The sequence below is a fragment of the Leptosomus discolor genome, chromosome 2 (assembly GCF_034619465.1).
Source record: "Leptosomus discolor isolate bLepDis1 chromosome 2, bLepDis1.hap2, whole genome shotgun sequence".
NCBI classification, from domain to species: Eukaryota; Metazoa; Chordata; class Aves; order Leptosomiformes; family Leptosomidae; genus Leptosomus; species Leptosomus discolor.
In genome coordinates, this window is record NC_141392.1 from 53,885,041 (window position 1) to 53,908,873 (window position 23,833).

General features: G+C 42.5%; 1 protein-coding gene across 1 annotated transcript in view; it reads left to right on the top strand.

The window, feature by feature from the left end:
• Positions 1–4,284, top strand: part of GRM1 (glutamate metabotropic receptor 1) — a 189,165-nt gene extending 184,881 nt beyond the window's left edge. The window contains exon 8 of the mRNA XM_086461082.1: positions 3,444–4,284. Coding sequence (XP_086317208.1) covers positions 3,444–4,284 — 841 coding nt within the window. The remainder of the gene's footprint in view (positions 1–3,443) is intronic.
• Positions 4,285–23,833: the final 19,549 nt, after the last annotated feature.

Sequence of the window (23,833 nt, forward strand, 5' to 3'; positions counted from 1 at the left end):
GAAACAGCACCTAAATTTAATATATGTCCTTGCCTATAAAGGCAAAAGCAAGCCCATCTTATATGTTGATAGGATATCCAAGTACCTGTCTGAACATTTAGGCTAGATGCAACGATTTGAAGAAATAGTTCTTGGAGTTTTACACTGGGTGTATACAACTACAGACCTTAAGATCCCTTGAGACTCCAAGGAGTTAACTTGTAAGAAGTATGTGTGAAGCGTAAATCCTATGGGAAATAGTATAAAGGAGAGAGAAAGTTAAGAAAGGCAAATAAATACATGATGGACATGAAATGGGTAACCATCCTCCTAACAAAAGCAAGAAAACACCAGTTAGTCCCACCTCGTCACTGTGCCACTGAACACCATGTTTTCAATATCCCAACTGTGATCCGGCTTGGTGCCCTCTCCTGCCTTTGTGTGGAAAAATCATCCCTTCTTCCATTATACCAGGCAGATTATTTTGATCTTCACGTTCTCCCACAGGTGCTTCCTTCAAAAAAGAAGGTGACAAGCACTTAGCGAATGGTGACTATGCATCCCACAAGCAGTCAGGGTTGTCATCATCGCTTTGCACAAGTGAGTTGACTCCTGTCTTGCCAAGGGCCAGTTCAGGTCTGAGCTTTTCCAGCCCCACCTTCGCTTTTTGTCTAAATGTCAATTAATGCCGTTCAAGATGGCTGGTCTTTGTTCCAGGATACCAAGCATTTTTCTTGCGTGTTAATTGTTGATTCTGCCTGAATCTGTCATTCTCAGTGTGACTCCCTACCAGCTGTCCAGCAAGACAGAACCCAGGTATTTCTATGACAGTCTTGTGACTCTGTCTCAGGCGTGAGTCATTAACAGGCTAATGGTGCACGGACAGAGCAAGGAGACCAAGTTGAGGGAAAGTGCTGGAACAAGAGGCTGAGGAGAACAGCAGCACAAAAGAGAGATTTCCTGGATTGACCCTATGGAGAGCCACTGTGGCTCTAAAGCTGTTTGTCACCAGGCCATTGGAGCCGTGGGCGGTAAGGTCTGGCAAGCAGAGGCAAGGTGCTTCAGCAGCACCAGCTGTCCCCATAGAGCGAGTCAGTAACACACAAATCCCAATTAAGCGGTTTGTTCATGTTTGGGTGTTGCAGCCCCAGCGCAGTTTGATCCAAGCACAGCTGTTGACTTGGGCTCAGTTAAGTAGATTGTGGAGAGTGCTACAGAAGAAAGAGCAGAATTTGAGAGCGAGGGGGAGGAAAACAAACTGAATAGGAGGGAGATCTGAAGACAGAGGTAGCGAGTGCCTTAAAATAGCAGTGCTTGCCTTTGATGTAAAGTATAAAATCTTGAGAACAAAATGAGGTAGAGACTAAACAGATGGTGTGAGGAGGGATTCAAAAGTGAGATGACACACCAGAGCTAGAAACGAGGAAGTAAATGATGCAGAAGTGGACTTAGCATAAGAGACAGCAGATAATTATCATGGTTTTTTTTCAGAAAAGCCCTTTGCAGTGCCTGTAAGCTATAGCATCAGCAAAATACAATATGAGAACACGACTTATTTTCCTCTGTACAAGAAGATACTTGTTTTGAAGCTAAAGCAGACAAAATGTGTTTCTGTGTGAAGAGTTTGTAGATCTTGGTATGTTAAAATGTTACTTTAAAGATCTTTTACGCCCAACAGTTACATTCATTTGCTTATCTCTATAGTACTTCAAAAAAATGTCATACCACAGCTCATTTTGATCAAAACAAGAGTGCTTCTAAACCTTCATTCTTATCTTTTCATTGATCATGATAACATAGATGTTTCATTCTTTAGCTGGGAACCTGGCTTTTTTTCCCTCTAGGTTAAAGTTCTAAATCTAAACAGCGTCAGGTCCTACCAACTACATGCTTTGGGGAGTTACGAATCTTTTAGATTGGCCCTTTCTTGTGAGCCGGTTCCCACGGAGGTGGTGAGTCACAGGTCCAGCATTTGGAGTCTGGAGTCGAGATGAACTTCCCAACCTGGACCCATCTCAAGCGCTTTTTTTCTCCAGGAATATTTACTGCTCAGCAGAAAAGCACCACATTGTCACGTAAATTTCTTTTCCGTTTTGCTAGATTTACAACATTGTCTGTGTTGTACTAGTTCCTTCCAGCTATGGGTTTGTGGTTTTTTTTTTTTACAAAATTCAACTGGTAATTATTTGTTGCTGAAAAATAGAAGTGCAGGAGTCTGAGCAAGGAAAAGTAAGATACTTACAACAATACTGCAGGCTGTAAGTAAGGGAAGCAATCTCCCCTGGTGCGTGCAGTAGCAGGAGGCAATGCTGCTGTGCCAACCTCCCACCCAGATTGCCTCCCACCTGTGCTGCAATCCCAGGGTCTGAAATGTAATCTTTTCTTTATTTCTGCCCCCTGAGGGATGAAACCCTGAGATAAAGCAGCTTCACAAAAATCATCTCAGATTTTCTCTCCATCTCTGGTTTCCACCCAGGTGATGTATGTTATAATTTGTGAATGATCTCTACTGCCTGACCTGCAATTAAACACTTGCTTGGTTCTCTTAAGCACCACTCAGCTCCCTGTCCTGCCAGCTGCTAATGAGATACCACTCTGCTTTAAGTGCTGCTCCCTGCAAAGGTACAGGGAAATGCAACTAACCTACAGTTCCTCAGGGACAGACCTGAGCCTCAGGTCCTCACTCAGCCAAACAGCCCAGCACTTTGATGGGATCCAGCCTGCATGCGGAGTCAGAGGGTTCAACTCGCCATGATCGTGTTGCTGCTTGTTCCTCCACCCACACAAACCAACTGTTTTCAATCCCAGCATTTTATCCTGGTGTGTAAATAATAGGCGCTTGGGAAGAAGTGCATTTGCCTCCTACCTGATGGAGGCCCTGTGAGTCCTTCATTTCTGTAATAGCTAATCTGTTCCTAAGTGCAAACGGGGGACAGGGAATAAAAAAGGAAAGGAGAGGTTGGTAACAATTCCTCTCTCTACCCAGAATTCCAAGGGCTAAGGCTGTGGGTTGTTTTTTTTTTTTTCCAACAGTTTGGAAATATTTCCTGCAAGCTGTAAATCATGCTTAATTAAAGCTTTTCATGTGACTGCTTTCCCCCTTTTTTTTTTTTCTTCCCCCTTGCAAGGTGGGGTGAGCAAACCTAGATACAAAATGATATAACTTGAGTCCTCAAAACACAGCCATCCCTCCCAGAGCCCTTCCCACGGGCTAGACTTTCCAGGCTGCTGTAGGGTGGGTAAGCAGTAGGAAGTAATTGCCTTTGGATGAAAATCACAGTAATTACTACTGTGAAAAGAAACTGTTGTTTCCTTCTGTAGTATTTCTGGGAAGATACGAAGAACTGGAGGGGGGAGGCTTATTAATGAGGCAAAGCGATCAGTATTTTTGTAGGCTTGTTTGCTATACTGCCCATGTCTGTGTAATGTAAATGCAAATAAACCCATCTTTATTTTATTCATAGTTCTAATGGAAAGTCTGTGTCATGGTCTGAACCAGGTGGAAGACAAGCTCCCAAGGGGGAACACATGTGGCACAGACTCTCAGTGCATGTGAAGAGCCAGGAGACAGGGTGCAATCAGACAGCGGTGATCAAACCCCTCACTAAAAGCTACCATGGCCAAAGCAAGAGCCTGACTTTTACCGACATCAGCAGTAAGACTCTGTACAATGTGGTGGAGGAAGAAGACAGAGAGCCCGTTCGCCTCAACCAGCCCAGCAGCCCCTCCATGGTGGTGCACAGGCGGGTGGCAACAACCCCCCCGCTGCAGGCCACAGCGGAGGAGACCCACCTCTTCTTGCCTGAGCAGCCCCCCAAGACCCTGCCCCTGCAGCCGCAGTGTCTCATGGACCAGCTGCAAGGAGTGGTCAACAAGTTTACCACCGGCATCCCCGACTTGGCCGCCGTCCTCCCCTCATCCGGCTCGGGGAACAGTGTGCAGCCCCCCTACCAGCCCGCCCTGCCGCAGCAGCCAGCCCTGCCGCCTCTCCAGGTGGCTGACTTCAGCGAGGAGCCCCTGTCTCCCTCGGCTGACGAAGCAGAGAGCGAGAAGCTGAAGCTCATTCAGGGATACGTCTATGAAAAGAACCCAGAGGAGGAAGAGGACGAGGAGCCGGCGACCAGCAAACTGACTCTGGAAGACTCTCCGGCACTGACGCCCCCGTCCCCTTTCCGGGATTCGGTGGCTTCAGGCAGTTCTGTGCCCAGCTCTCCCGTCTCAGAGTCAGTGCTCTGCACCCCCCCAGATGTGACCTATGCCTCTGTCATCCTAAGGGATTATAAGCAAAGCTCGTCCACCCTGTAGATGTTGCAAGAGACAAGACGAGAAGGACTTTTTTGGCAGCTGCCCGCTGGGAGGTCCTGAGGAGACAGGTCTCTCAGGGCTGGTGGGAGACAGAGAGCAGAGAACAAAGTCACATATGACAGGGCAAAAACTTCATCCTGCACTTAAGTAAATAAAAGGAAAGAAAAAGAAAAAAAAATCCATTCTGAGGGCTCAAAATTCTCTAGCTGTTAAAAATAAAAATACTGTACTTTGAGAAAATGATAGGAAACCATAACAAAGCACAAATCGAAGAGACAACTTCTATAGCAAAAAAAATGAATAAACACACAGTAAAAAATAAAACCAATCACACTTAGTCACACCCTCTCTTGGCAATGCTTGAAAAGGACTCTGGGAAGTGTGACCTGGAGGTCATTGGCGCATCTCATGACTGTGGTCCGTCTGCAGTGGAAGCAACACACCCAGGAGTTGGAAGGGTGGAGTGTGGTGAGGAGGAACAAAGCTATTGTATATGAGAGATATATGCATAAATATTTTTTCCTGGTTTCTATAGGTGGTATAACTGCATAATGTGTTCGGGGGAGAGAAGCTGACATAACGTGAAAGCACACGGCTCTTACTGACTTCTGTCTGAACAACTTGTTCTTTATAGTAGGCTGCTTTTTGGGGGATCTGGGCTTTTTTAAAACTGATTGTGAACAGAGCGAGAAATACGATCAAGTTAAGACTCGAGAGGTTTCTGAAGAAAACCCTTGCTATAGTACTTGTAATATGGTAAGGACTTAGAAAAACTGCCCTTTTGTATAAGATTGCAAACCATGTGGCTAAACTGTTACACAACATTTCCTGTAGCAGAACAATATTTATTTACTAACTTTTCATAATACAAAATATTGGCAATGTGATTGCATCATTCCTTTGTGTTACTTTGGAATCAAATACACTGGAAAATAGCTGTATACTTAAAGCAACAACTATTACTCTAAATGAAAGGCAATTCCATACTGGGGGTTATAGAGTCAGTCTTGAAGCAAGAGAGTGAGCGTACGTTTGTGTTTCTGTATGCGTGTGTACGGTATGTGTGAAGCGTGATGTCCAGTAGCTACCACTGGAAGATTATGGTATGTACTATGAATATTTTTATGTTTAAATCATGTTTTATATCGCATTGTTACAAATATTCAGTAGATCTCTGGAGGTTTGTATGCTGTGCTAACACTTCTTTTTCATATACAAGCTGAGACAATTGTTACCCTTATAATAGGGTGCTTTATTTTGCAGATATTTTATGAAGTAGGCATATGGTATTAATAACCAGTGCATTGAAAACTTGTTATTTTACATGTTTGCAGCAAGTGTGGTTAATGAAAAAAAAAAAAAAGAAAATTCTAAAAGAAAAAAGTCTGGTTTTGAAATCTTGCACATGCCAGTACAAAGGTGAGACACGAAAAGTAAATTATTTTGTGACTTCAGATAATTTAAAATAAAATCATGTCCCAACAAGAAATTTCGTCAGTGCTTAATGTGTGCATAAATTCCCAGAGTTTGTTATAAACTGATCTTTTACTCTCTTTATGATGTTTAGTTGTGTGTTGTTTTCATATGCTTTCACTTCTGTTTAATATATAATATTGTATCTTAAAGATCACTTCCAGGCAGTTGTAGTTCTGTCATTCATTCTTCCTCCTCTGTCCTTCATGTGTTTCCTAGAGATGGGCCTAATCCAAAGCTCTCTAAAGGCTGGCATGTTCAAAGTCCAGGTCTGATTGCTGTGGCTTGAACTCAAATTATACTTATTATTACCCTATTTAAAAATGTGCATATTATAAACATACAACATGGGATTTTAGCTGCTATGAACTTTTATTGTGCTGTTGAATTTAGCTGAGGAACTGTCCCACAATTCTTTATTTCCAAAGATATTTTTAAGGAGTATCTTCATGTTAATATAGTTGCAAAACCTGATTTTAATCATGCTTCTTGTGAATATTCTATCAGGGTTATTCTGAATTCAGCGTCTTTCCACTCTTTTTTCTTTCTTTCACTTGAATTGTAAGAAGTCCTGCTGCCAGTTATCAGTTCTTCTTTGAAGATCCAAATCTCATTGTTTTGCTCTAATTACACAGTAGTGGTATTGGAAGGTTTGGCTGGCGCTCAAAACCAGATAGAGCCTTTTTTCCTCATCCTCTTTTAACGATGTTTGCTCCTTTCGATATGACCAGTGGCCAATTGCTATCATTGTCCTGATGTGGAAAGCATGAAATGACTTTGCCCAAAGACATGGTTATGTCTTTGTCAGTAGATTGATGTCCCTATAATGAACTAAAGACACCTGAGGGTCAGTTGTTTGATTTTTGTCTGCTTGTAGCTTTTAGGGGGATTTTTTTTTGGTTGTTTCTTCTTTTTTAATGCAGATTACTCATTAAAGCAATGAGAAAAATGCCGTATTTTCTTTGCTGATCACCGCACTGGTAATGAATTCTATCTTCTTCTAATCTTAGTATAAGATTTGTTGTGTTGTTTCCAAAAACGTACACTGTCAGTAGCACAGAGATGATACTAGGAATCCGGTCTTTGAAGAAATGAGATACATTTCTTTTTCTTATCTAACAGGCTTGTATAGATGGGAGACGGCAATGTGGCAAGGTACTATTGTTTCATATCTGTCTGTTTTGAATGTAATAAGCACTGATTTTATTACTGCAATGTAATTATATCATGGGTAGGAGTTTTCTTGAAGATCAGTATATTAGCTTTTAGTTTGTAATTGTTAAAACTGGAAACATACACATATGTTAATATATCTAAAGAGCAAGAACTCACCTTGTGTATGTAGTTGTATGAGCTATGAAGCTTCCTGTAAAAGTTCTTTCTTTTGGTCTGTCAAATGCTTGATGCAAACTGCCTTTTTGTCAAAATGATCTTGAAAATGCTGTAAAATAAATATTTTCTATTTATTATTTAAAAATAGAATGCCAAGATTGTTAATTTTTACTTCCTAAGTAGAAGACAGCCATGGCTGGGGCTTTTCATCATAGTGTTAGAGAGATGGTGGGATGCTCAAATGGAGGTAGGTATTGATGAGATGGTGGCATGTAGGTGACATGGTGAAGGGTTGGAAGGTTTTTGTTTAGAAAACAAAACCCAGCTTTTTGGCTTCCTAACAAAAAACAGGAGCATCATAGATATGCATTTGGGCTGACATATTGTAGAAGAGAATTCGGTGGGAAATGACAGGAAATTTTGCTCCCCAAGGCCATGGGGAAACACCAGCATTTGCTGGAAGTATTCCATGTATTTGCTTCTGTGAGATGTCAGCTTCTCCCATCAGGGGAACTTTCTTGACATCTATAAGCAACAGGCATTGATCCATCCCAGACCTCTTGTACCTCCTTCCTTTTCTGCCTCTGTATAGAGCAAAGTAGTGGGACTCTTGACTCCTGCTCTGCAACTCACACACACTGTGGCTTTTTGGTGACTCCTGAACTGCTGTGTGCCTCAGCTTGGGGCTCAGTAAGATGGGAATATAAATGCTTTTTCTAGAGCGCTGCTGAGATTTTCAGACCCAAGTGGCACTAAATATAGAAAATCTAGCTTTTTCTCTTTAAACTTGCGAATAGGCTTGTTTCTAGTGGCTCCTTGGTTTGGATCTGGCCTTGCAAGAGCCCACGTCTGAGGAGTCAGTCCACCCACAGCTACTGCACTGCTGGAGTGTAGAGAACGACATTACATTCAGTGGTAAGTCTCTTTAATTGTGTAGGTTTTGGCTGGCTTTTGTCTTTTTTCTATTTATTTTTTCAATTAAAGACTAGGCAATCTATGTCTTAGTAAATGTTCCACCGGTCAAGTGGACTCACAAAAACACCCTCAGGCTAACACAGCAGTTACTCCCCTCCAGAGCACCCTGTGCAGCATTGCTGCCAGCACCATTCTTGCAACCAGTTACTGTTTGTGAGACCCAGCCCACAGCATCTTGTCCTCAGCCCCCTGCACATCCCAGCAGTTCACATGTGGCATTTGGCATTACATTGTACAATGAACATGGGCATAAGCACGATGGTAACATCTGAGAATCATCTAAGAAATATTACAAGCATTGTTATCTGGTCTCTAATTAGCTACACATATGCTGTGCAAATGAATTCATCTTCAAATTGCAGTATTCGCATAGGAGGTTAGTACTAATTGTTTTATGCATGACTTTCCAAACAGTTTGTCTAGCATAACGAGCTCAGCAAGTCTTACTTTCTTTTTGATGCAGTTTCAGTTTTTGTATTGCTGTGCTTTCAGCTTCCAGCATGGGTGAGGGTCATTTCAGTTTAAGTAGTTCTAGACCATATAAATATTTCAGTTCATATTCTTTTTCTTTTTTTTTTTTTTTCCTGATTTCTCCACGTAAACATACAACAATATGAACATTACCAGAAAGAGCAGATTGGGCAAAACCTATATAAACAGACTCCAGATAGATATGAGCAAACAACAGTTGGTGGAAGTGCTAAAGGAAAATATGTAGAAGGCCAGATGCTTCAGCCTATTAAAGCTGCTTTATTAGTCTCTAGATTTCCAGAGCAGTTCTTAATGTGCTTTAGTCTGACAAATGAAAAGACTGCTCCAGTGCTGTAGAGTCTTTTTAGAGTCCTTTGGCCCCAGACTCAAGGACAGATAATGTGATAGGTGGAAAGGGAACAGAGTTTTAAGCCTTCAGCTGCATTTCTCTTAATCTAATCTAAGAGAAGGCATAACAAAAATCTATGGCTGGGGAGACAAAAGTATGAAAGCTTTAAATTAGAAATAAGCAAATCTGAATTGTCAAGTTAGCTGACTATTGCAGCAGATGGCTGGGAGATTTAAGCAAATTTTCTTTAAGTTTTCAAACCGGTGAAGAATTCACAGGGTAGAATTGTTAGGCTTCTGCTATGCAGGGGGTCAGATTAAATGATCATAATATTCACAAGCTGCCAAAAAGGGCCATCTAAAATAGCTTTACACTGAGTAAATGCATGAGTGGTCCAGGACCACAGAGCAGCAAAGCAGCTTATCATACTTGAGCCTCCTGCCAAGGACAGAGTGTTGGTGACTCCACCAGCCCAGTCCATGCCTCTCTGCCCGAGGTCTGCTCAGTAGGCTGGGTCTCTGGACCCAGGCTAGTGTGTCACATCCACTTTGCACAGAATAAGTGGCTACCAGAAGCAAAGGACAATGGAAATTGGGCCCCTGGAGTTGTATTCGTCACTCATAAGGGAAGAACAGAGAAGCAGGCTGGTAATAGCTGTTCTACGCAAGGTCTGAGTGGCTGTTAAAAATGTTTCTTCCACGGGAGTGGGAAAAGCGTGGTTTTGCAGATTTTATTGTTGTGGTGGCTTTTTTCCCCGAATAAATGAGTCACTAGACACTTGGCAAGTACCTGTCTGCAAATCACTGGGAAGGAGAAGCAGACTCTGTACAAATATCAAGGCCTATTTTTATCTGTGTAAGATTTCCAACATGGCTATTAGCAAAAAGGGAGATAAGGAATGTCATGCAGCCAAGTGTGTGGTGCTACACTGAGGTCCATATCTGGACCTCAGCCCACACTTCGGCAAACGCTCCATGCTCCCAAACAGAGATGGTAGATGACAGCAGGAGTGACTGGCTGCCATTTCCAGTGCTACAGGTAAACCCTATTTGAATCAAAAACCAAGCAAAGTATTCTTTGCCTTTGCTAATTCAACTTCCAGTTCTCAGTAAATCACACAAAAGAGGACTGCTCCCCATCTGAGAGAGCAGGTCACTATTTGGTACCAAGAAAGAGCATCTGTTATCTACTCAGTTTTAAAGGTGGGTGTAAGCAGTGTATCTCTACAGAAGTAAAATATCATTGTGAGTTGTGGGTTTCCATAACCAAAAGGCCTCTAGGTAGGTGGAAAAGCAGCTGGCACAGATACCAGTGCAGACAGATAAGAGTTTAGGAGCGGTATATATCTATGACATTCAATCCACCCACTTATTTATTGCACACCATGCAATATGTAGGTGACATGAGATCCATCCCCCCCACGCACGCCACGGTATGGTGTATGGGACTCCTACCTCTCTGTGCTGCTCTCAGCCTGTATCAGGAATAGGGATCTGTGAGACCTCCTTGCTGGAAAGGTGGTGTGCCTGGGGGACTGTCTCAGGGTAGACAGGTCTCTAGTCGGCTCCCTCTGACTCCCCGTTTTCCTTACGCAGGGTGTCTTTGCAAGGCATTGGGAGCTTGTTTTCCTTGCAGGCACCACCCAGAGATGCAGGATTACAGTGCTGTGGAGGGCCTCGAAAGAAGCCAATATTTTAACAAGAGCTGTTTCCCCAGCTCCCCTCCAACAGACCGCATGAAGACCTATGCCCCCCACCTCAGCTAAGCAGACCTGTCTATCCTAAGGCCCAAATCGGGGTGTGGATGTGGGGGGGTGTGTGTGTGATGAACCATTACTTTCCTGAATGCCCAGCAGTACGTGCTGCTAAATGTGCGATGCACATACAGCCCCTGCACGCGTGCTTGGTGGAAACATCTCGCTTTCCTGCTCCCTCAGCTGCTGGGACTGGGAGGTCTGAGAGGCACAAAGGGCTCGCTGTAGCCTTCGCTGTCCTTAATGACACAGGGAAAGAGAAAGAACAGAAGAGAGAGAACAACTTACTTTTATCTCTCTTACAAGAAAGGCAGGCAGGACTGTGCTGCAGAGCCAGCAGTGTATCCCTAAAGACTTCAGCTAGAGCCTCACTTCTGACAAAGTACCATCAGCTCCTGCGATTTGCATTTCGACAGACCTGAAGGGTTGGCCCTTTGTTCTTTAGCTACTCTTGTTAGTTAACACTAAAATAGACAAACTGCAAAATTATCAAAGCAAGATGCTTAAATACCACTGCTGGGAGTGCTGGCTCTCATGGAAGCTGAATCTGAACAATGTTTTCAGAAACTTACAGTATAGGAGTTTTTTAATGTACCTTTTAGGCTTGAAAATGTACTGAGAAATAGATGTCCTTTTATTTGGGGAAGGAGGCAAGAACAAACATGTTTCCTTGGGATGTATTATACATGAGTTACTTGAACAGCTAAGCAAAACAATTCAGCTGTGTTTTAATTTGGTAGGTACCTTGGCAATTTTTGGGAGGCAGTTCTTGGGTTTGGTTTTTTTTTCTGCTTAAAAATAATGCCTGGAATACCTGTCAACATTAACTGTGCCAGGATTTTCACGTGCATCTGTGCAATGGTAATTTAGAAACTGAAGCCTTTAAGTGCTGAGATCCTCAATGTGCATGAATCAGCCTTAAGTCCTTGAATTATGTTATTTTCCTCAAGAAGCTGGTCCACTACCTGTGCTATTAACTTTTGAGTTTCCTAAAGGTTCACTTCCCACCCCAAGCTCCATTTTGCAGTTGTGAGGATCTTTGGCTTATCTCTGGTTTTGCTGCTGCTGCTCGTTGTTCTTATCATGTCATGCGGTGCTTTTGCACCAGCCTTGGCACAATTGCGGGTGGGAAGTGCCTGTGGGGCTGCAATTCCCCAGCAGTGCTGAGAGATTTTCCTTCTGAGCACTATTTCCCTTTTTCAGAGGTGGCTATGCTGCCTGTCTTCCCCTCCATCCTGCTCTTTGCCCTTGGGCAATATGGATGTTCACTTTATAAAACACAGAATAAGAAAGTTTTGCCCTTCTCTTGTCCCTGACAGCAGGATTCACATAGACTCACGGACCCAGTGCTCACATAGGGCAGTCTGGCAGGAGTCACACTGTTGAGGACAAACTCAGTGCATCACAGCCTGGGACCAAGCTCTGTCACCAGTTCAGCTGTTGATTCATTTAGCGACTTTGAGACATTCATCTACCCAGGGGTATTTCAAAGCTGTGTAAGGCAGCTGGGTACCAGTTTGCAATTAACACAAGTAAAAACTGGGCATGGAAATCCTTTAGACACGTTTGAAATCTCAGCCTGTGTTTCCCTCCATCTCAGATCTGGACACAAGAGAGGGGTGTGTAAAGACATGAGGATTTCAACAGCCCTTTTACTCTCTTTCCCAGCTTCATCTCCATGCTGCTTCAACCTTGCTCATTCTTTTCTGGCCTTTTTCTACAGCATATATGGCATAGCTGTGGAAGTGACACCATCTAGTTCAATAGTTTTGGATGGGACCCCCATTTTCCTTCTTGTTTCCAGTTACCTCATGATCAGTGCCAAAAGTAGATTTTGGAGATCTGTAAAAGCTTGTGAAATAAAAAGACCACACGAAGAGGAGGCACAACAGACCCATCAGCTGGTGCTAACTCAGGTGCGGCATCCACATAAATCATGAAATAAGGCCACAATCCACAGCACAGTTAACCCCCAGGGGGACAGAAATGCCAGCAGGTCCAAGAATTAATTTTCCCAGCAAGATCCAGGCTTTGAGTCCCATCTCCAGCATAATGCTGTGTTGTCAATACCACCATTTGCACAACACTCAGAGCCTTTTTCTTCTTACTGCTTTTTTTTTTTTTTTTTTTGAGATAGGTACCATGACTTCCAATGGCTACTGTGCACAGACCGTCCCCCACCTCTTGCTACCACCACTTACAAAACATTCAAAACCTTTTTCTTCTTATTGCTGTTTTTGAAGATAGGTGTCATCAACTTCAATGCAAGGCCATGACAGACTGGGCACTCTGCAGCCCAGCAGCGAGATCAGGACCCAGGGAGCGAATGAGCTTCCTTGCAGGGCACACTGCTTCGAGACGTTTGTATCGCACAGGTTTTCCTCCTGCATTTAGCGCGCTCTGAGCCCTGCTGGGTGCTGGGAGCCTCAGTACCTCTGTTCACGGTGGCATGAACAACACGCAGCTGGCAGAAAACACTGCAGCAAGCAATATTTACCTTTTAATCTCAATTCCCCAGCTCAGTTGCTAGGACTTTCCCTTACCTACATGCCTTATCTTCCTGTCACAGATGACTTTTCATCTCTGACACAAAGAAGCAAGCCTGAACAAAGAAATGGGGAAGAAAGACACTCCTTTGTGTAAAGGCTTCTCGGTGTTAAAGGTGGGTTGTCCTGGGACCACTGTTTTACAGAGGCCGGGCACGTCCCTCAGGAGGGTCCCCCATGTGCACAGGAGACAAGGCCCCCACACTGCACACAGCCTGGGCATGTCAGACAGGGTGGATGGAGACCTCTCAGTCCCTTCAAGACCACAGGCAATTTCACAGGTCTCTACTAAAGCAACCACATTTAAAAATGCGGTATGCAGGCTTTCTGTATTGCTTGACTAAGGCTGAACACATGATGTAGTGAGCTAACGCCTGGCGCTAATTATCTGGTCAGGCCAGTTTTGCTAACTTTTCCAAAAGGTAGCTCTCTTATGGGCAACTCATAACTGTCACGAGTGACTAATATGCATTTAAACAGATTCAGACAAAGAAAAATGGTCTTTAACAGAGGATTGGTTTTGATATATTTCTTTTATTTTGTGAGGAATGCCTTGCATAAACCCATAGAGCAGTTATAATTTCTACTGCTTCTTTTCCTAGAAATATGTTGCTTGATGTTTGTCAACAAAAGACCAAAACATGCTTGCCCTTGCCCTGGTCTGGATGGGACAGAATCCCAGCCTAGCCATGCCAGGCAGGCCATTAGCAGTTTCAAGCCAGCCAGGGCAGCTGCCCTGAGGTAGCTACAGGTGCAGCCCATCCCATAGTGTCATGGTCATTATAAAGGGGGAAGGTTTGCTGAGGAGAGGGAGTTCCTGGGGGGGTTTCTGATGGGATCTCTTCTGCTTCCCTTCTGCTTCCCTTCTGGCTTCTTTTGAGGCCTGCTCTGTGGTTGATTGTGATGACTGGATAGTCATTTGGCTGAGTATAGCTCTGTATATCTCTGTAGGTATTGGTGGTGTTTCATTAAATCTCTTTTCACTTCTACCCATGGGTCTGCTCTTCTTTTCCCAATTCCCCTCCTTGGCTGGTGAGGGGTTGTTGGATGATAAAGCAACTGTTATAGTTTAGCCCTGGGTACAGGCTAAATGTAGACAACCCTAAAGAAAGGAATAGTGTAAAGCTGGTTTCTTGGGGGAAAAGAAAGATTTTTGCACGTAGACAGAAACCCTGATATTTATAAGGCAGTATCTAGTTGCTAATGACTGTGTGGTTCAGTTTTCGTCATCAACAATCGCCTCAAGCTATCCAAGAAAAGTAGTTACTGGTCTTAATCCAATAATTGAGACACCAGTCCGCCTTTTAAGTGTCAGTAAGCAGCACTTTCATTGGAAAATGTAAGAGGTAGTAAACAAACTTACCTTCTCATGCCTACAGAAACACTAAAATTACTCCAGTCCAACTCAAGCCTCGCTAATATCTGCATTCTCTCTCACATGTACCTCTGAGATTTTTCAAACTGATGACGTGCTGTCTTGCAAAATACTGTGTTTGCACTTAAACAGCTTAGTTCTAAGTCTTTTCTGCCTCTGAGATTTATGTCATTATTCTGCCTGGTACTTGGGCTCTTCAAAGGCTGGCTTCTGGAAGGCTATGAGCACTTCTCTCCTAGAGCTTTGCAGCTCTATATAGTCATGGATTCAGTCTGTCTGTGATGTAGTGTGTATGTGTGGGATGTAGCACTGTCCTCCCCATTTGGCAGGTGAAGAGGCTGACACATCGTATACTAACACCAACATTTGCAAATATTTTCCTAAAGCTAAGCACTAAGTTCTTATTTTGACATTTAAAGAAAAAAAATAAATTGCCCGTTTCAGTTCTCATCTTCTCCTGAAGTTAATGGCAGCTACAGCTATTAAGCATATATATAAAATTTTAGTTGTTGATCTAACTTCTAATGGATTTAGATGTCTTTCTGAGGAAATGTTTCAAACTATTGCTCCAAGGGGAAGATCTTGTAGCACAAGTGGGAGACCTGTGGCATTCAGCAGAAAGAGAAGTGATTCTCCTCTTTCTACCCTGGATAGTTTATTGATACTCATCTTGAGCATTAAAAGCTACACTGGTATTGCTTGGTACCATCTAGCTTTCTGAAACAGGACATGCCCAAAGTAAGACTGCTTATTCATCTGCATTTCTGATTTCTTTTTAGCCTTTCCTTGGGACAAAGCCTTTAATTATGTCACTACCTGCCTTTACAGGAGCTCTACCTCTCTGTCAGTGCAGGGGATGGACTGTGCTCAGATAGTGAGTAGATTCTCAATATTTTGTTGTTCTTCACTGATGAGAAGGTGGACAAGATTTCTTTACTAAGCATCACTCACATTAATAAAATTAATTTTATTTTGTAGCTCTCCTATGAGACATGAGGACGCTACTAGTCCCACAAAGCTGTATACAAAACTGAGACACAGGGAAAGAAGGGTCAAACCACTAGCTGTGGGTCCTCAGTTTGGCCAAGCTACTTCAATTTACATAACTTTGTAATATTATATAGAATTCATACATAAAATCACAGGTTCATTACTTCAGTACCACTTATGACTGCCCAAAGCTGGAAACCAAGCCTAATATTTTAAGTTGATGAGAGACAGTCTTCTGCCATATCTCAATCCTCCGCTTCATTTACTACATGATTTTCATTTACGACACAAACCTGATTCATTCCTAAAACAAGTTCATCCTGTTATTGAATAGAAAAGTAGCCCATGGGAAAATAGTGTTTGCTCCTGTCTTTAAAAGCTGTCTTCACATGTCTATACAAAGGGAATAAAACAAGGTTATACTTTTTAAGAGTTTAAGTTTGCAGATGCTGCATGGCAATACTGTTCCTGTGGGCAGAATTTACCGACTTTTTCAAGCTGAAGCATAGCCTGGGGTTTGCATCCAGCAGCAGAGCAGTGGCAGCCTCCTGGTGGGTGCCCATGGCTTGGGCTGTGTTGAGTCATTGCATAGTCCCTGCAGTAACTGAGTGGCCATAAGGGTTCTCACCCCCTCAGTAGCCCAGTGCTACAGGGTGGTGAGATGCTCTGCCAGTGAGTTTGCAGCATGTGTTGGGGCCCCTGGCTCACTCTGGGAGAAGCGAGCTGTGTCAGACATGTCTGCTTCCCCACTGACCTCCTACAACTTCCCTGCTCAGGGGAGAGGGTCCCGGTCTCCATGGCCAGTACCTCATACTCCCTTGGCAGACACATTGCAGGCCTGATCCCCAGAGTAAATTTGGACTGACTCCCAGTGCTTGTCAAAGAAGCTGTTGGATTTTTATTTTTCTTTGATTCACAAAATGAAATCTTTTATTATACCTTTTAAAATTTGAGATTGGTTGAAGTGCTGGAAAATCACAGCCCAAACAATTTAAGAAATTTTCAAGCAGCTGCAAGCGAAGTCATACAGCAGGAGATGCTGTAAATCTTTAACGCAATGCCAGGGTAGCAGTCCTCAGCAACACATGTTGGGGTAGACTGTCAGCCAAATTCAGAAGCGCAGGAAAGCACCTTTTCTGTTCTTATTCCTGTTCTAAACTACTGTCAAGCAGTCTGTCTCATTGAAAATCTAAATGCACCCATTATTCCCTGACATTTATTGTGACTGTGTGCTATCTGGATGAAAGAAAAGTTATTCATCTGGGAATCACTTGACAATATAAATGGTGTTATTTTGGGCTTTTGTTGCCACTACAATTAATTAAATCAGAGGCAATCATTATTTTTTTTTTTGCTTATGCTATAGATCATCCAAGAAATCTGGCAACTCCCTTTGCTAGGCAGGGCTAATTTTGATATTCTGTCTCTTTATAAGGGCGGTTTTCATCAATTTAGCAAAGAGGATTCTGCAGTAGTTTTTAACAGTGTCACGTGCTCAGACACAATATGCAGACACAAAACAAAGGATGTGAAATATGCAGCAAAGACTGAGAAAGCTCCTTCTTTCCCGTAGCTCCTTACATACACGCACACTGGCAGACAGGCACCCCCAGCCCTGTTGCACCTGGTGGCATGTCCGTTTCTCTTTGGTTTAACTATGTGCATGTGCAGTGGGGCCCTGGTGTTTCATGAGCCACGTTCTGTGGAAGGGAGCGTAAGCTGCTGCAGGTGGTGGGGGTAAGAAGCCACAGAGGGGCTCTCTGGTCTCTGGTGTCTATGTTTGTGTGAAGTAAAAGACAGATTGATGAGGACACCAAAAAGCTCTAAAATTTTAACTCGTAATTCACATTATTTGTGAGGATGCACTACTTACCTAATACAGATAAATGTAACGTGATATAATAGTCCCTTCTGAATCATTTACAAAGGACAAATAACTGGTATTGCCAACTTGTTCTTTTCTCACATCCAAAATAAAACTCAGTGAGCTTCTCCACGGCAAGCCAAAACCTTTCCCATCTGCAATCAGAAAAGAAAAAAAAAATTGAATATTCCCATGGTTCAAAAATAGCATAAAAGTTATCCTGTGTTTGTTAAGACAGTCAAGCATCTCACTGAAGAAAAACAGGTAGAAAAGAAGAGAAAATTATGTAAAATTCGGTTATCTCAGGCCATTTCCTTATAGCTTTAGCAACTTATCTGAAATAAGGGACAAAAAGGTTGGGATTTTTAAACACTTTAATTAAACCTTTCATCAGCTCAGTGTCCTGGTCTGGCTGGGACAGAATCACAGCCCAGCCATGCAGGCCCAGGCAGGCCATTAGCAGTTTCAAGCCAGCCAGGGCAGCTGCCCTGAGGTAGCTACAGGTGTAGCCCATTCCATAGTGTCATGGTCATCATAAAGGCGGGGAAGGTTTGCTGAGGGGAGAGAGCTCCTGTGAGATTGTTATTGTTCCTCCTCTTCTTCTCCTGAGGACCACTCTGATGACAGCATATTTACTTGGCTAAGTATTTTCTGTTTGTACTGGTGGTGGTTTCACTAAATCTGTTTTACTTCCACCTATGGGTCCTCTCTGTTTTCCTGATTCCCCTCTGTGTCTGGTGAGGGTTCATTGGGTGATAGAGCAATGGTTACATTTAGCTCTGGGTACAGATTAGATGTTGACACTTAAAAATATTCCAACTCTCTCCTCTTTTACACATCTGAACTTTAAAAAAATGTACAGATCAACCAATAGTAAAGAATTAAATAGGAAAAAAAAGGGGGAGGTGGGGCATTTTATGTAATTAGTAAGAGCATAGCAAACATTACTGGGGGTAATCAGGAAGAAACAGAATGTGAGAATGTGTGCTTATATCTTTTTCTTAGTTGCCTCTTCCTTTCTCTTGTTCTCCCTGAAATACAAACTTTTATTCTATAGACAGGGCACCAGGGGTTTTTTAGATTCCATTAATACAGAATTCATTATTCCTGGACAAATAAGTGAACTTTCTGTTACTGGAAGATAGAAAGAAAAGAGAGTATTTTGTATGAATCCATTTTGACTGATGCATATAATTGTCAGTGGGACACGCAGGTAAATCACTCACATTCGGTAGTCTTCATAAAAATGTCATTTATCACATGCTGCGGTCTCATAACATCACTGAGCATCTAGTCTGTTATTATCCCACAGTGATGCAAAGACCCCCAGTCATCCATAAGGAGTCCTTGAGTGTGTCCTCTCCACAGGGTGCCAATGCACACATGCATTGAACGCCAACCTCATCTGGGGTTGTTCACAAAGCATGCTTGGTGATCCATAGTGCAAGGCTGATAAAGCTGGCAGTATGCTAAAAAAAAAAAATAAAATAGTCTGAGGTGGAAGAAATGAAGTATTTTCACAGTTCAAAAAAGAACTTCAAAAAGATTTCTGAAAGTAATATCTTGGCTGCACTCCAAAGCACTTCAGAGTTGACTGCCAAAGGATTAAGTCTCCAGTAAGATAAAAATATCTGTGTCTACACACACAAACGCATTCAATATATGTCTAAAAACCTATTCAAATAATATCAAATTATTCAAACGGGCACAGCCACGAAGACTACTGACAAAACAGCAAGCGCTCAGTAACTTCCTTTGCCCTTGTGTCTGAGGACCACAGAAACTTTGCCAGACTCTGTAAAAATTCAAGTACATCTCCTGCCTTACTGCTGTGGCACAGGAGGCATCTCTTCCAGGAAGACTTATAGCTGTTTTCCAGAATTAGGGCACATGTCCCCTGCAACACCTTATCTCCCACACTAACAGGGAGACTGCAAATGTAGGTAAGCCTATTTTTCAGCCATTACTTTTTCATAATTTTGGGAACATGTTCTGAATGTATTTATTAAATAATATTTATTTGCTGTGTTGGTTCTGAAGTCAACTGCTGCTTTTACCACTACCTGTTTTCCAGTGCCACTTTACTATGACACCTCTGAAAAATCCTGTTTTCCCAAAAAGGGAATGAATACTGTAAATCTCTGGCAAGATACTGTCTAAAGGCACAGGTGATTCTTCTCTCAGTAAATACAAAGCTAAACAGAAGGTGTAACTGTAATTGTGGTAACTAATCAAAATCAGCCTTTGGCCAGACTTTGCAGTTTCCCAGCAGCTTAGCAAGTGGCCGTGTGGTCGTGCTCATTAACCTCACACCACCTTATTACTTATTAAATGACTGTCTTCTACACCTGGGAGAGAAAACATGGATTTAGTGAAGGAGGGAGAGACCTGGAACTGACAAGGCAATATCTTTTCCTCCTGAATATTTCATTAAAAGCTCTGTGCCATTCAGTAACTTGTAAGTTGTGATGAGGCAGAGATGAAGTCAGTGTTATCTAGCTAAATATCTTACATAGAATGACCAAGAAGAAGTAAGAGTTTAATTTCACACCATGATATTTAAGAGTTGAATTTTAGCGTGTGCTATTTAAGATTAATATAAGAATAGTTCTTCTTGCAGGTGAACACTATTAGTAGCCAACGATCTTCTTAATATTCAGTGACTATTCAATGAATATTAAATTCAGCATTCCAAATTCAGCCTCAAGGTTTGAGCTTTCCTCTGTTGTTAAGCACAGTCACTAATGTGAAAGAGTGGCAAAACTAACCCAGCTAGATCATTGCATTGGCAGGCACACTCTGTCAGAACACAATGGACACTTCAACAGCTGTGTGTGGAATGACAGCTGAGGGAAAGAGATGAGGTGGGTTTTTTTTAGGGATTTTAAACTGCTCTTTTTCTTTCAGTACTGAAAATCATTCCAAATGATGAAGTGGTGTAGATTTTCTATGCAGAATATCATAGGAAGATTATTGGAGGAATTCTGTCAGGGTCGGACTAGTGACTGAAGACAAAAAATGAAATGTGAGCCTAGCATGGTTCGCAGGGTTTCTTTTGGTGAAGGCTGGATCAAGGTCTGTGATTAAAATATATACAAACAGAAAATGGGGTTTCCTGTTTTGGTGATTTGGTAAATCTTGACTTGAGTGGTAAAAGAACACATTCAAGGGATGAATGAGCAGTCTGTGAAATAACACTTGGCAATACCACTGTGACACCTCACCACTTTGTTGTATCATATGACACACCAAAACTTTAAAAAAATAAATGAAAGGATTAGTAAGCCGGAGAATGCTCCATGCCTCTAGGCTAAGGAGACCGCTGGCTGTTCCATTAAAATATTTAGCTGTAAAACTTCATATGTTCATTCAGAATTTGAATGTGCCTCTGAGTGGAGCTGCTCAGAAATGTGCATCTCGATTAATTTGAGGAAAATGAGTTTTCAGCACAATTAAAATTGTCACATGGAATATTCCACAGTACTGAGGAGCTATATGAACTTTCCATGAAGAAACTATGGGAGTGTTTCCTTTTAGAGTGGGTTAGCTATTCATCTGCATCTGTGTCTGCCCGACGAAAGCTGTAGTTTGAATGCTTTGAGTTTGCCTTATCCTCTGCAGGAAAAGCCTCATAGATAGACCTTCATCTTCCCACTATGCCATGATTTGCATTCTCCACATTTTCTGTAGAGTAAAGGAGGCACCTGATGTCTCTCTTTCACCATTTGCAGCAGCAGCACACTGTTTTACAGCAGCCCAGGTTGGAATATATGTTACTGCACTGCTGGTGCTGAGGTCGGGGAGGCTGTACGGATTTAGCAGAATGTAAAATTCAGATAAAATCTGAGATACAAGAAACTGTAAGATGTTTATGATCTTTGTGTAAACACTTGGAAATTGGGATTTATAATGACCCTATTGACAGTGTATTAGCTAGAACACCTCTTGAGAACAAGATAAATGGCCAGTCTAGACTGAACATGAGACTATTACAAAAATGATGGATGACCTTATTGTTTCGGAGATTACCTTAGAACTGCTGGAACCCTCAACTACTGTTTGCTGCATTTCCAAATTGCCACGTGATCCTGAAGGTGAGAGATGCCTATATTACATGACCTGTCTACAGATTGCATCATGAGTAGAGAGAAGTACATTTTACATTATCTTTTTAGTCTAAAAAACTTTCAAAATATTGATATCATTTAGATTAAATAATTCAAACCTCATCCAGTAACAGAAATTATTACAGTTCTAATTTTTAATGCTAGACTCTGTAAAGGTGAGTGTGCTTTAATTATGTGCTTTAATTTGGACCACAATTCAAGCATTCAGTTTTTAATTCAGCCACTTCACTATTTTGGTGTTCAGAGATTAAAAAAAAAAAAGTCAGAAATCAGCTTCTGCTAGCTAAAATACAATTAATTTCACAGGAGGATTGAAAAAAGCACAGACCTCATTGTATTGTTAATGAAACACAGTACCATTTGAATCCAAGCTGAACAAAATCAACTGTCAAAACCTTTTGTCCTTCTGATGTCAGTTCAACAGATTGCAATATTAGTATGCAAATGTCACAAATCAAAGTACACAATTAACAGACATTTGAACTACCATTTTTATTAACGATATCAGTATTCTTTGAAAGCCGGTTCCAAACACAGGCACAGAAAAAACATGATTTAAAGAGCACAGAGTGGTAAATCACAAAAAAAAAAAAATCTTTTTTTGTGTAGAAAAAAGGCCATCAGTTTTTGCACACTAACTGCTTTCATAAGCCTATTGGAGGAATGCGCAGTCTGAGTTTTTTCCCATGATAATGTTCTTAATCACGTTTCTTCCATCTATGTTATCCTAAAGGACAATTTCTTCTTGAGTTTGGAAGCTGAGTTTTCAGATTCGCACCAAAGTTTGGGTGAGGATAAAGCCTCTCTCAGGTGAGAATTAGGTTCAGTGTAACAGAGCTCTCCCCACCGACAAGCCTCTCTGGTGGGAAGGTTGATGAGATGATGTGGGTTAGCTCTTACTTCTTCACAAGTTCACAAGGTTGACCCATTCCGGGGAACTTGCTTTCAGGGTACGCGGTGCTGTAAGACCTTCCAGATTCACCTCACGTTCACCACAGCCCTCGTGTGGAGCAGGTCAGCAGCATCCAGGGCACGGCGGCTGCAGCCAGGCTGTCCGCAACGTGCAGCGTGGGACCAGTGCAGCCGTTGGGTCCAGATGTCAGGCAGCAGCACGCTGCGCAGGAGCGCGCTCTGCCCAGCGGGACGGGGCACAGGCCGTCTGCACCTGCCACCTCAACGTTCGCTACCGTCCGCTGCAGCCCCGGTGGCTACAGGGACGCTGGACGAAATGGATCAGAACTAATCTCTGGCCCTGAAGCGTACTGGCACAGCACAGCTCGAATCTCAACGGCTAAAGGCCCTCACTCCCCAACACAGAGCAGTCATACTTGGATTGCCTTTGGGGACGGCTCTCAGCCCATGCTGGCCCTTGACCTGTTAACACCCAGAAATTGCTTGGGAGACTCCTCATAGGCAGGCACCAAAAAATGTGCCAAGAAAGGACCGTGCAAACAATTCAGTGGTACAGACTGTGTTAGCTCTGCTTAGTTTCCTAGGGCAGATAACGGGAGGATCATCCACACTCGGGCAGTGAATGAGGGCAGCGTGATCTCTGCCATCCCAGATAGTCTCATTCATCTGCCACAACCAGGTGCTCCCTCACCTGTTCTGGCCCAAGGAGCTCCTGACTTTTCCCTTTCTCAGCCCCCTCCTCCCTTGTCCTTTATGCAGGAGAGTCTCACCAGCTTTTCTCCTTAAGGCCTCTGAGCACCAAAGGAAGCTTAACAAGGTGCACCAACTCAGCCCCAGTCAGATCCCATTTAAATCAATGTACTGCTAAAAAAAAAAAAGTTACTGAAGGATCAGCTGCTGCTCAGCAATGTCAAGAAGTAATTCCAGACACACGGTGCTATATCTCTGTTTTAAAAATGCCAAGCAAGCCACAGCAGCTAGCATTTAAAGGCGCACAGAGTAAAATATGTTGCAGATTACTTCCAAAAAATCTCACAGTAGATTGAACAAATTGTAGCTTTGCCAGATCCTGCAAGACAGAAAATTTGAGCTGATTGAAAACTGTTGCAGAGGAAAAGAAGAAAAGCAAGATGAAAATATTTCGGTTACAGTGTCCAGTTTTTGAAAGACTATTTTCTTAAAATCCTCCAAAGTTCTCATATTAAACATTGCATCTTCCTTAATTTCTTTTTCATAAGAAAATATCTGGCCAGACCAGCTGATGGAGTTCCTTATTTCTTGAAATTGCATCGTCTGAGTTTGGCAAACTAACGAAATGCAAAAATTTGGATGTTAGACTGAGCACAGGACTGTACTTGAATGGTGGCAGGAACACAACGCTC